The 13,608-nt window shown below is 36.9% G+C and overlaps 1 protein-coding gene and 1 pseudogene across 1 annotated transcript; both read left to right on the top strand.

The window, feature by feature from the left end:
• On the top strand, nucleotides 1-2,530 carry LOC132266734 (small ribosomal subunit protein mL103 (rPPR7)-like). The gene has a single exon (XM_059767723.1). It carries the CDS (start codon nucleotides 775-777, stop codon nucleotides 2,116-2,118), a length of 1,344 nt encoding a protein of 447 aa, XP_059623706.1. The 5' UTR covers nucleotides 1-774; the 3' UTR covers nucleotides 2,119-2,530.
• A 3,296-nt stretch (nucleotides 2,531-5,826) lies between these two features.
• LOC132316372 (small ribosomal subunit protein mL103 (rPPR7)-like) lies at nucleotides 5,827-12,411 on the top strand (annotated as a pseudogene).
• Nucleotides 12,412-13,608: the final 1,197 nt, after the last annotated feature.

Genomic DNA, 13,608 nt, shown 5'->3' with positions numbered 1-13,608 from the left:
TTTATGCAGGTGTATAATGTGTACGAAGTAGGTTGAGAGATTGCTTCAATCGTATGTGTGTGTTGGTTGTGTGTTTGGGAAATAGGGGTTCTATTTGTGCTTAATTACCCAATATGATGCCATTTGGAGTTGTTTTGTTTTATTTTGTTTTGTTTTTTTTTTTTTTGGGTAATTTCAACTTCGAGCAAATTTGTAATGAGATTATTCGGAATTTCTGGCTAGACGAATGGTTAAGCGAATAAATGCAGTTGATATCGAGAAAAGTTGTGAACATAACAATAATCACCGTCAACGTGTTGGCAAGAAGCAACGGAGGAAGCAGTAGAGGAAAGACCCATGTGATTGTGCAGGTGTATAATGTGTACGAAGAAGGTTGAGAGATTGCTTCAATGGTATGTGTGTTGGTTGTGTTTGGGAAGTAGGGGTTCTATTTATGCTTAATTATCTAATATGATGCGGTATGGAGTTGTTATGTTTTGTTTTGTTTTGTTTTTTCTTTTTTTTTTTATGTTTTTGGGTAATTTCAACTTCTAGCAAATTTTTAATATAAATATTTGGTGGCATTTTAGTATATTTTATCCATCCTTTAACAAGAATTTTTACTTGGACAATTTTAAAATTACGAGTTTTTGAAATTAGAGATATTTTTTTTTTTTTTTTTTTTTTTTTACACTTTTCACCCATTATTCTACCCACCGACACAGCTGTTTTCATTTCGCTTTCATCCCAAAAAACCTGAAAACCAGTCCAAACCTAAAACCCAGAACCCTATAAATGTCTTCTTCGCTCGCTATTAGCCACGTCCGCCACCTCTCAACAACTGCGGCCGCTGCAACTGACGCCGCCACTGCAACTGACGCCGCCGCAATCTCCATCTCCAAGGCCATAGCAAAACTCAAAACCGAATTCGACCCAGACAAAGCCCTCGAGATCTATTCCTCTGTCTCCCGCCACTACACCTCTCCTCTCTCCACTCGCTTCATTCAGGAATTCACCGTTAAGCGCCTTGCGAAGTCTCACCGATTCTCCGACATCGAAACCCTAATCGAGTCCCACAAAAATGACCCCAAAATCACCCAAGAACCCTACCTCTCCACCCTCATTCGATCGTACGGCATTGCGGGCATGTTCGATCACTCCCTCAAAACATACAACCAAATGGAGGAACTGGGCACACCCAGAACTACGACCTCATTCAATGCTCTTCTTGCGGCGTGTAACCAATCGAAGCTATTCGATCAAGTACCCCAACTGTTCGAGGAAATGCCTCAAAAGTTCGGATTTTCACCTGATAAAGTCTCTTATGGTATATTGGTCAAGTCTTACTGCCATTCGGGTTCGACTGATTTGGCAATTTCGAGAATGAAAGAAATGGAAGAGAAAGGAATCGAAATTACAGCAATCACGTTCACAACAATATTGCATTCTCTGTATAAGGAGGGGAAGAGTGATGAGGCTGAGAGAATTTGGAATGAGATGATGGAAAAAGGGTGTTCGCCTGATATCGCGGCATACAATGTTCGGATAATGCATGTCCACGGTGGAGAGCCGGAGACTGTGAAGGGTTTGATTGAGGGTATAAGCAATGCAGGGTTAAAACCAGACACCATTACTTACAATTATTTGATGACTTGTTATTATAAGCATGGGAAGTTGGAAGAAGCTGAGAAGGTTTACCAAGGAATGAAGGGAAATGGGTGTCATCCGAATGTTTCGACCTTTAGGATTTTGATATATTATTTGTGCAAGAATGGGAATCATGAGAAGGGGTATGAGGTGTTTAAGGACAGTGTGAAGTTTCATAAGGTTCCCGATTTCAATACGTTGAAGCCTTTAGTGCAAGGGTTGGTGAAGAAATCTAAAAGGAAGGAGGCCGAAGATTTGATTCGGACTATGAAGAAGAAGTTCCCCTCTAACCTTTTGAATGCTTGGAAGAGACTCGTGGAGGATCTCGGTTTGGCAGCTGCTGATTCTTCTGGTGAAAACCAAGAGGAAGGAGGCAAAAGGGTTGGTGATTTGGTGGAAGGGTCGGTGAAGAAACCGAAAAGGAAGAAGGCCGAAGGGTTGATTCAGAGTACGAAGGGGTTCCCTTCTAACCTTGTGGATGCTTGGAAGTGACAGTAGGAGGATCTTGGTTTGGCAGCTGCTGATTCTTCTGGTGAAAACCAGTCCTTTTGCAACTAGAGTGATTCACTTTGCCTGAATTTTGAGTTTGAGGGATGATGTGATACCGTGAAATTCATTCCAGAGCTTCCATTGAAGGGTACTTAATGCTTTGAAAGAGGGACAAGACAACAGCTTTGATTTGTTTTCATGTTAGTGTTAGTATTTGACTTGTTGCATGTAAATTTTGGTTTCCCTTTGTGCTTCTTTATCCTTCTTTCTTAGCTATCCTTTCTGAGTCAAGATTTGTCATGCCACTGCTATTGTCGATATGAATGTTAACAATATCATCCGATAGATATAATCTGGCCCAAAAAGTAACTCTTGTTCTATATTTTCTATAATATGTCTTCTACTTTTTGCGTGATTTGTTGGAAAACATCTTTCAGTTTTCACTACTCTTGTTAATTGCGTGTGCTTAATGCCATCACAATGTTTATAGCACAGAATGGGCTCAAATGGGTGGCACTGGAAAGACTTGGTAGCAACAATGTTCCTATGCAGGGCAGGACATGAGCCAATTTAGTTTTCTTGTGAGCTCCTACTAATTTAAAGTTTGCATTTTTGGAGATTGTTTGGCTACAATGATTAGGGATGGCAATGGGGCGAATTTGGGATGGATTTGGCTAAATACTACATTGTTCAGTTGGAAAATCATCAATACCAAATCCGCCCTTACTCTAGAATTGGTCTTTAATTTGTATACCATCCCATCTTCTTGAGGCTGACGGAGTTCCTACTCATCCCAGCTTCCTCCATTTAATTTATTATATTAATGGAGGTGAGTTGCCAATTAATTGAAATTTGTAGCATAAAATAAAAATCTATGCCATCCTCATTGAGATGTAAAAATATTAAATAATAACCAAATAAACAACTCTAACATTAAAATGAAAAAAATATATATGGCTTTGAACCCGAGACCATACTTCATTTAGGCCTTACTAAATCTTATGGGGAGACTAAATTTGTACCATATTGCCCCTGATAAAAGTAGTATATATTGGTATAGTGTTACCAATCTATTTGCAATAGGTCTACTGCATTGGTAAGGTGAATGAATTATATAATTAGATGATTGGGATAAAACATTATGAAGTGTCAATTTTCCCACTTTTGTTTTTTTTTTTTGCGAAAAATATAATGATTGCAAAATTTTATTTTATTTTTTTCAAAAACGCTCAATCCACAATTATCTCAAATAATACTACTCACTCCATTTTTTATAAGAAACTTTTAGTTTTCTTTATTAAAAAAAAAAGTGTAATAATGCCAATATGGAATCTTGTTTTTTTTAAATTGAAATGTTTTTCAAATAAATGTTTTATTTTCCCTACAATGTTTTAAAACGAATTGTTAGAAATAATTATCAGAAATATATTGCTTCAAGGGCATGTTTTAATAACTAGAAGAAAGAAGAAAGGAAAATAAATAATATTAGTTCTTAGTTATGGGACAAAAAGAAAATCAAAGAAAAGGAATGATAATTTTAACATTTATTCTTGTTTAGTTTTTTTTTTTTTTTTTTCTTCGTATATATATATATTTTATTATATAATTTTAATAAAATATATAGAGATACTTTTGCAACCTAAACAGGAGGAAGATCATTTCCGTCCCTGCCCCGACTTGGAAGTGCAGCTGCTTCCTCTCTATCTACTAAGACGTGAAGTAGAGAGAGACAGGAGAGAGAAAGAGAGGAAGGCGATGACGACTCGAATAGCTCCGGGCGTCGGAGCGAACCTGCTTGGACAACACTCGGCGGAGAGGAATCAAGACGCCACCGCCTACGTCGGCAATCTCGATCCTCAGGTTTTTCTTCCTTCTTCTTATTCGCTCTCTAACTTCTTTCACAAATCAGAGCTTCTCTCTCAAATGTAATTCTAGGGTTTTTTTGCTTGTCTCTGATTCTCAAACTGATGGATTGAGTGGCTTTAGTCGTTGCCAACTTCATGTTTCGTATTTTATGGTTTTCATTACTCATATAAAATGCTTCAAATTATTGCACTATGGGAATGTTATTATTATTTCTAGGCCGAGAATGAACCAACTTGTATGTGTGGTTCCGCTTTATACGTTTGTAAGTTCAATTTAGAATTAAATCAAGATCATGACGAGGTCAAAAAGTTAAATTAGAGTTTGACTAATTATTTTAAAAAATTCAAACTCAACTTGTCTCGACTCATTTGACAAAAAAAGTCAAACTCGATTTTATTATCGTGTTTGAAATAACCTTAACTCATCATATAAGTAAAAATCTATATTCACGCATATCAGTTTACTAAATTTAGTGTTTATAAGTTGAGTTTAACCGTGTTAAAAAATAATAATAATAATAAAAAAATAAATCAATTTGTTTACTATAAGAACTTAAGTAAAATTAAATTATGTGGGGGCACGTCCCCTTCAATTTGTTTACTAATTGTGTGGGACGGGTCAAATTAAATTCACTAAAATGACTCACACATTGAAGGGGAGGCGACAATCCTTCCACATCCACAATCCCACACAAGCACAGCCGATGCTTGCGAACACATCGCCGCACCACCACTGCCACCACCACTATCACCACCATATATATATCTTTTTTGTCTAAATAGATACACAGAGAGGAGGGTGAGAAACAGAGATCGATTTGGATGTATGAGTTTTGCCATAATTTTATATAGGGGTATTTTTGTTATTTAAGTTCATATATATATATTTTTTTGGTATTAAATTATATTAAAAAAATTAAGATAAATGGATCAATTAGTACGTGTCAAAGTCTAAAAACAAAATATTAAGATTTAACTTATTTTGAGGCAATGTAATTTGCCGAGTCAAATCAGAACGGATAAATTGATTAATTGCAGTCTTATATAAATTGATTAATTGCAGTCTTATCTGACTCGAGACTAAATAGGCTAGAGAAAAAGTAAAACCCTAGTGCATTTATAACCCTAATACATTTTCTACAGGTGAAGTGCAAAAAAAACTCATGTGATTTTTAAAGTATGCAAATAACACTTATGATGTTTAAAAACTATCCTGTAATTTTCAAAATTAAAAATTGTGCAAATAACTCGCAAAATTGATATTTGCAAGTCACCTGACAAAAAATGGGTCTTTAATACCAACAATGCCTTTTTGGAGTACCCAAACTACCATTTTCTCCCTCATTTCTATATATATAATAATTTTATTTAATTAATTTTCTTTCTACAAATACTCTATATATAATACACATAGTTTTTTATATATAATACTTATTATATTCATATTTCTCTCTCCTATTTCTATTATATTCCCCATTTCTATATATAATATTCATATTTCCATATTTTATTTATTTTTCTATCTCTCCTTTGTATTTGTATTTTTTATTTATTTTCTTCACTCTCGATATCATATAATTTTTCTTTTTCATATTTTTATTCTTTATTTATTCTCTATCTTTAAAGGTTCTTTCTCTCTCTATATAACAGTTACGGAACAAAAAAGCACGATGTACACCTCTGTCGCGGCCCGTGTTCGTGAGGTTGAGGTAGTGCATGAACCCTATTAGTGTTTAATTATCCAGAATGATGTGTTTAGAATATATATATATATATATATATTTTTTTTTGGGTAGTTTCAACTTCTACCAAATTCTTAATATTAATGTATATATTTGGTGGCATTTTAGTATATTTATCTATCCTTTAATAAGAATCTTTATTTGCACAATTTTAAAATTACACATTTTTTAAACCAACTTTTGATCAGGTTTTTTTTTTTTTTTTTAGTGCACTTTCACCCATTATTCTACACACCGACACAGCTGTTTTCATTTCATTTTCATCCCCAAAAACCTGAAAACCAGTCCAAACTAAAACCCAAAACCCTATAAATGTCTTCTTCGCTTGCTACTCGCCACGTCCGCCACCTCTCAACAATTGCGGCCGCTGCCACTGCCGTCGCTGCTACAATTGACGCTACCGCACTCACCATCTCCAAGGCCAAAGGAAAACTCAAAAGCGAAAAGGACCAAGACAAAGCCCTCGAGATCTATTCCTTTGTCTCCGGCCATTACAACCCTCCTATCTCTGCCCTCTTCACTCAGGATTTCATCAAGCGCCTTGCGAAGTCTCACCGATTCTCCAACATCGAAACCCTAATTGAGTCCCACAAAAATCCAAAATCACCCAAGAACCCTACCACTCCAACCTCATTCGATCGTGCGGCTTTGCCGGCATGTTCGATCACTCCCTCAAAACATACAACCAAATGGAGGAACTGGGCACACCCAGAACTGCGATCTCATTCAATGCTCTTTTTGTGGCGTGTAACCAATCGAAGTTGTTATGAAAATAAGGATTGAGTAGGAGTTTATGAGAACAAGAGAAAAAATAAATAACAAGAAAAAATAAAATAGTGCATACACAAACGAGACAATGATTTAAGTAGTTCGGCTGTGCCTACGTCCACGGGGAAAAGAAAGATCAATATTTCATTATAGAAATAAAGAGATATAAGGCTAAGTGGCTCACACCCAAAACCCAATTACACCCAAGACTCTCACACACTTTGCTTTGCTTTTATAAGTAAATTCACACTTAATTTTAGGATGCTTTAGATGCATGAGATACATGGGTATTTATAGCCAAAGGATACCAATTTATGCTTGCTGAGCAAGCTTATATCTTGCTGATCACACATGGGCCGGGCTGCTTGGAGACCACGCACAGCTTCTTGATCAATCTACTTGGCTGCGAAGCATTTTTGATGAAATGGGTGATGAAAGTTGATGACGTAATGGGTGAGCTATTGCATGGTGAGTTGGTAGTATTTGAGCCACAGCTTTCAACAAATCTCCACCTTGGCGAAAATTCAAATGAGCCACTGTATCTCTGCAAAACGAACTGTCTTCTTCATAAAGCCCCTAAAGGCAATTTCAACATTTGAGAATATCAACCAAGTCCAAGGAATGTTTGAACTTGAGAGTATTGCTTGGACTTGAGAGCCAGAATAGACTTTGTTATCATATCTGCCAGATTTTCAGCTGTGCTAATTTTTTTCAATGTAGTAATTCCTTCTGATATGATATCCCAAATAAAATGATATCTGACATCAATGTTTTTGGTTCTCTCATGATACATTTGATTTTTGATCAAATATATTGCACTTTGACTGTCACATTAAATAACAGTTGAGCTCTATTGCAAACCCAAAACACTAACCAAACTTCTCAACCAAATGGCTTCCTTCACTACTTCAGTGGCTGCCATATATTCTGCTTCTGTAGTAGAGAGAGCAACTATAGATTACAAAGTTGCTTTCCAACTAACTGCACAACCTAAGAGAGTAAAGACGTATCCTGTCAGAGATTTTCTTCTGTCTAGATCACTAGCGTAGTCGGAGTCCACAAAACCAACAACATTGCCAAAATCATCACTGCTCTTCTAATAAACTAAGCCAATATCTGCAGTACCTTTCAAATACCGAAGAATTCACTTCACGGCTAGCCAATGTTCTTTTCCTGGATTTTCCATATATCTGCTAACTACACTGACTGCATGTGAAATATCAGGGCGAGTACAAACCATTACATACATCAAGCACCAACTGCACTGGCATAAGGAACACGTGGCATATGCTCCTTTTCCTCTTCGGACTGCGGTGATAAAGCTGAAGAAAGACGAAAATGAGCAGCAAGTGGTGTGCTCACAGGCTTGGAACTCTGCATGTTGAACCGCTCAAGCACTTTCTCAATATAACTCTTCTGTGACAAACTCAACCTGCCAGCTTGGCGATCCCTCTGAATTTCCATGCCCAAAATCTTCTTCGCTGCACCAAGATCTTTTATCTCAAATTCAGTATTCAATTGAGATTTTAACTTGTTAATTTCTGACATGTCTTTTGCAGCAATAAGCATGTCGTCGACATATAGCAACAAATATACAAAAGAATCATCTGAGAGCTTCCGGTAGTAGACACAATTGTCATAGCTATTTCTCAAGTAGCCATATCCAACCATAAAAGTGTCGAACCTCTTGTACTACTGCCTTGGAGATTGCTTCAATTCATACAAGGATTTCTTCAACAAACAAACGTGATCTTCCTTTCCCCGAACAATGAACCTCTCTGGCTGATGCATATAAATTTCTTCTTCAAGTTCACCATGTAGAAAAACTGTTTTGACATCAAGTTGCTCAAGCTTTAAGTCAAATAGAGCAACCATGACAAGCAACATGCGGATAGAGGTGTGTTTCACAACTGGTGAGAATACTTCATTGAAGTCCACACCTTCTTTCTGACTATAGCCCTTTGCCACCAAACGTGCTTTGTACCTTGCATCTTCAACACCTGGAGTTCCTTCCTTTTTCTTGAAGACCTATTTGTAACCAATAATCTTCTAGCCTTTAGAAGGTTTCACCAACTCCCATATCTGATTCTTATGAAGAGATTCAATCTCCTCAGTCATAGCAACAGTCCACTTGGCAAATTCATTTCCTGTAACAGCTTCTTGGTAGGTGGAAGGCTCTTTATCTTCAATATTTTCTTCTACAGACAAAGCATAAGCAACTAAATCTGCATAAGCATACCTCTTAGGAGGTTTAATTTGCCTTTTCTGTTTCCCTGTAGTAATACTGTACTGTTGTTCATCTGGTACTTGATCATCCTGCACCTCTTCAATATTGGGCTGAACTTGGAGTGTTGACTTGTTTCTCTGGAGCTTCAAAGTCAAGCTCTACCTGTTGCTTAACACCCTGAGATTCACTTGTAACAAAAGACTCCTTTCTCGGGTGAAGTAAAACAAACTTATCAAAAGTAACATCTTTACTTAATAAACTTAGGTGACTTTGGATCAGGACACCATAACTTGTATCCCTTCACCCCGGATGCATAGCCAATAAAAATACATTTCTTGACTCTAAGCTCAAGTTTTCCTTCATCAACATGAGCATAAGCAGGACATCCAAAAACTCTTAAATTAGAATAATCAGCAGGAGTACCAGACCATACCTCTTCAGGTGTTTTGCACTCAATAGCAGTCGATGGTGACCTGTTCACCAAATAGCAATCTGTGTTGATTGCTTTAGCCGAAAATCCCTTAGACAACCTAGTATTAAAAAGCATACAACGAGCTCTTTCCAAGAGATTTCTATTCATGCGTTCTGCTACACCATTTTGTTATGGAGTCTTTCGAACTTTATAGTGTCTGACAATGCTTTCATTACTGCAGAACTCGTCAAACTCTCCTAAGCAAAATTCTAAGCCGTTATCTGTTCTGAGACGCTTGATCTTCTTTCCGGTCTGCTTTTCAATCATGGCCTTCCACTGCTTAAACTTAAGGAACACTTAATATTTTTGCTACAAGATATAGATCCAGACTTTCCTAGAGAAATCGTCAATGAAAGTCAACATATATCGAGAACCATCAAGAGAGGGAACTCTGAAAGGATCCCAAAGATTTGAATGAATGAAATCAATAGTGCATTTGGTCCTATGAACAGCTATATTGAACTTAAGTCTTTTCTACTTGCCAAAGACACAATGCTCCCAAAAGTCCAGCTTTCCCGCCTTCTGTCCACCTAGCGTTTGCTCAATTTTATCAAACCCCTCTCACTCATATGCCCTAAACGCATATGCCATAGATGGGTAGTTTCTGAATCTTGGTCAACTGAAGAAGATACTGAAGCAGCGCCTGTCACAGTACTGCCCTGCAAAAAATAGAGGCATTTTCTCTGTTTTCCCTTAAGCATACTAAGAGCACCTTTAGAAACTCTCAAAATTTCACCTTCAGCTGAAAACTTGTAACCATTAGAGTCAAGAGTACCAAGAGAAATTAAATTCTTTTTCAAATCTGGAACATGCCGAACATCAGTTAAAGTTTTAACAATACCATCATGCATTTTAATTTGGATTGTGCCTATTCCAACAGTCTTACAGGGATTGTTGTTCCCCATTAAGATAGTACCACCATCAACAGAACGGTTAGAAGAAAACCAGTCCCTATTGGGACACATATGATAGGAACAACTATAATCAAGAACCCATTCACTACTGGAGTGACAATCACTGACAGAAACTGAAAGAACATTTTCGACATCCGAGGAACTTTCCTTAGTAACCCCAACAATATCAGAAGAATTACTAGTGGATTTATCCTTAGACTCATTTTTATCCTTTTTATCTTTCTTCTTATTTTTCAATTTTGGACAATTCCACTTAATATGCCCTTTTTGGTGACAATAATAACATTCAGTATCTTTATAAGACCTAGATTTAGATCTCGATTTGCCCCTACTACTAGAACCCTTTTTCTCACTTCTTTCCCTCACAACCAGACCCTCGACCTGTTCATCTCCATTATTCCCAGACACCTTTCTTTCTTAACTCTTGAAAGTTCAGTAAGGATTTAACGTTCTCCATACTAATGGTGTCTTTTCCATAGAGCAATGTGGCAACAAAATGCTCATAAGAAGGAGGCAACTAGGATAACAAAATAAGGGCTTGATCTTCTTCATCAATTTTAATATCAGTATTTTTCAAATCCATAATAATAGAATTGAAATTATCAACATGTTCCTTGAGAGGCATACCTTTCTTCATACGAAGGGTGTAGAGTCTCTGTTTCAGGTAAAGTCTGTTGGTGAGAGAGATTTCGTCATGTACAGACTCTCCAATTTCAGCCACAACTTTGCCACTGTGTCTTCATCAATAACTTCATGCATCACCTCATCAGCTAGATTCAGGAGAATCGCACTGCGCTCCTTTTTGTCGACCTCATCCTTGTCTTCATTCGACATAGTTTCTGGTAACTTGTCCTTTCCGAACAATACCTTCTTTAGACCTTGCTGAGTTAGCAGGATCTGCATCTTGATGCTCCAAAGACTGAAGCTAATCTTGTCATCAAATTTCTCAATCTCGTATCTGATCGACATCTCAAAAAACTCCCCAAAAAAAATTTCACGGTGAATAGTACCGTATTTGTGAACAATATGTGGACACAATACATGAACTGAGCTCTGATACCAGTTTGTTATGAAAATAAGGATCGAGTAGGAGTTTATGAGAACAAGAGAAAAAATAATAACAAGAAAAAATAAAATAACGCACACACAAACGAGACAAGGATTTACATGGTTCGGTTGTGCCTACGTCCACAGGGAGAAGATAGATCAATATTTCACTATAAAAATAAAGAGATACAAGGCTAAATGGCTCACACCCAAAACCTAATTACACTCAAGACTCTCACACACTTTGCTTTGCTTTTATGAGCAAATTCACACTCAATTTTGGGATGCCTTAGATGCATGAGATACATGGGTATTTATAGCCAAAGGATACCAATTTATGCTTGCTGAGCAAGCATATATCTTGCTGATCACACATGGGCCGGGCTGCTTGGAGACCACGCATAGCTTCTTGATCAATCTACTTGGCTGCCAAGCATTTATGATGAAATAGGTGATGAAAGTTGATGATGTAATGGGTGAGCTATTGCATGGCGAGTTGGCAGTATTTGAGCCACAGCTTTCAATAGAAGCTATTCGATCAAAAACCCCAGCTGTTCGCGGAAATGCCTCAGAAGTTCAGATTTTCACCTGATAAATTCTCTTACTGTACATTGGTTCAGTCTTACTGCGATTCGGGTTCAACTGGTTTGGCAATTACGAGAATGAAAGAAATGGAAATGAGAGAATTTGGAATGAGATGGTGGAAAAAGGGTGTTCGCCTGATGTGGCGGCATACAATGTTCGGATAATGCATCTCCACGGTGGAGAGCCGGAGACTGTAAAGGGTTTTATTGAGGACATAAGCAATGTAGGGTTGAAACCAAACATCATTACTTACAATTATTTGATGACTTGTTATTGTAAGCATGGGAAGTTGGAAGAAGCTGAGAAGGTTTACCAAGGATTAAAGGGAAATTAGTGTCATCCGAATGTTGCGACTTTTAGGACTTTGATATATTTTTTGTGCAGGAATGTGCAATATGTGAAGGGGTATAGGGTGTTTAAGGACAGTGTGACGTCTAATAAGTTTCAGGATTTCAATACGTTGAAGCCTTTGGTGGAAGGGTTGGTGAAGAATTCAAAAAGGAAGGACGCGAAAAGGTTGATTCGGACTATAAAGAAGTAGTTCCCTTCTAACCTTTTGAATACTTGGAAGAGACTTGAGGAGGATCTCGGTTTGGCAGCTGCTGATTCTTCTGGTGAAAACCAAGAGGAAAAGGGGTTCCCTTCTAACCTTGTGAATGCTTGGAAGAGACACTAGGAGGATCTTGGTTTGGCAGCTGCTGATTCTTCTGGTGAAAACCAGTCCTTCTGCAACTAGAGTGATTCACTTTGCCTGAATTTTGAGTTTCAAGGATGATGTGATATTGTGAAATTCATTCCAGAGCTTCCATTGAAGGGTACTTAATGTTTTGAAAGAGGGACAAGACAACAACTTTGATTTATTTTCATGTTAGTGTTAGTATTTGACTTGTTGCATGTAAATTTTGGATTCCCTTTGTGCTTCTTTATCCTTCTTTCTTAGCTATCCTTTGTGAGTCCAGATTTGTCATGCCAATGCTACTGTTGATATGAATGTTAACAATATCATCCGACAGATATAATCTGGCTCAAAAAGTAACTCTTGTTCTATATTTTCTATAATATGTCTACTAGTTTTTGCATGATTTGTTGGAAAACATCTTTTAGTTTTCACTACTCTGGTTAATTGCGTAGGGTGTGTGCTTAATGCCATCACAATGTTTATAGCACAGAATGGGTGGCACTAGAAAGAGGCATGGTTTAGTGTGCGGGGATGATTAACAATGTTCCTATGCAGGGCAGGACATGAGCCAATTTAGTTTTCTTATGAGCTCTTACTAATTTAAAGTTTGCATTTTTGGAGATTTGTTTGGCTACAATGATGCTATTAGGGATTGTAACGGGGCGGGCTAAATCTTATTTTGTCCCGTTAACTCTGCCATAATACAACAAATTAAACTATGGTATATTAATGGAGGTGAGTTGTCTATTAATTGAAAAAATATAAAATAATAAATAAACAAACAACGTTGAGAATGAAAAATGTATATATACATATATATATATATATATATAGCTTTGAATGCTAGATGGGTTTTAGAGGCCTACTAAATCCTTTGGGAAGCTAAATTTGTGCCGGGCTATTGCCCATTTGGTAATTGATTAATTTTATTGGCGTGATAAAAGTAGTATATATTAGCATTATCAATCTATTTGCAATAGGTCTGCTACATTGGTAAGGTGAATGAATTATATAATTAGATTTAGATGACATGGATAAAACATTATGAAGTGTCAATTTTCCCACTTTTGTACTCCACTGGTTTTTTTTCATGAAAAATTTAATGATTCAAATTTTTATTTTATTTTTTTCAAAAACGCTCAATCCACAATTATCTCAAATAATACTACTCAGTCCATTTTTTATAAGAAACTT

The sequence above is a fragment of the Cornus florida genome, unplaced genomic scaffold, assembly GCF_030987335.1.
Source record: "Cornus florida cultivar Cherokee Brave unplaced genomic scaffold, ASM3098733v1 CherokeeBrave_3.0.0_Hap2_Chr07, whole genome shotgun sequence".
Taxonomy (NCBI): domain Eukaryota; kingdom Viridiplantae; phylum Streptophyta; class Magnoliopsida; order Cornales; family Cornaceae; genus Cornus; species Cornus florida.
Note: the sequence above shows the minus strand (reverse complement) of the source record. Positions and strands in the feature narration are given on the sequence as shown.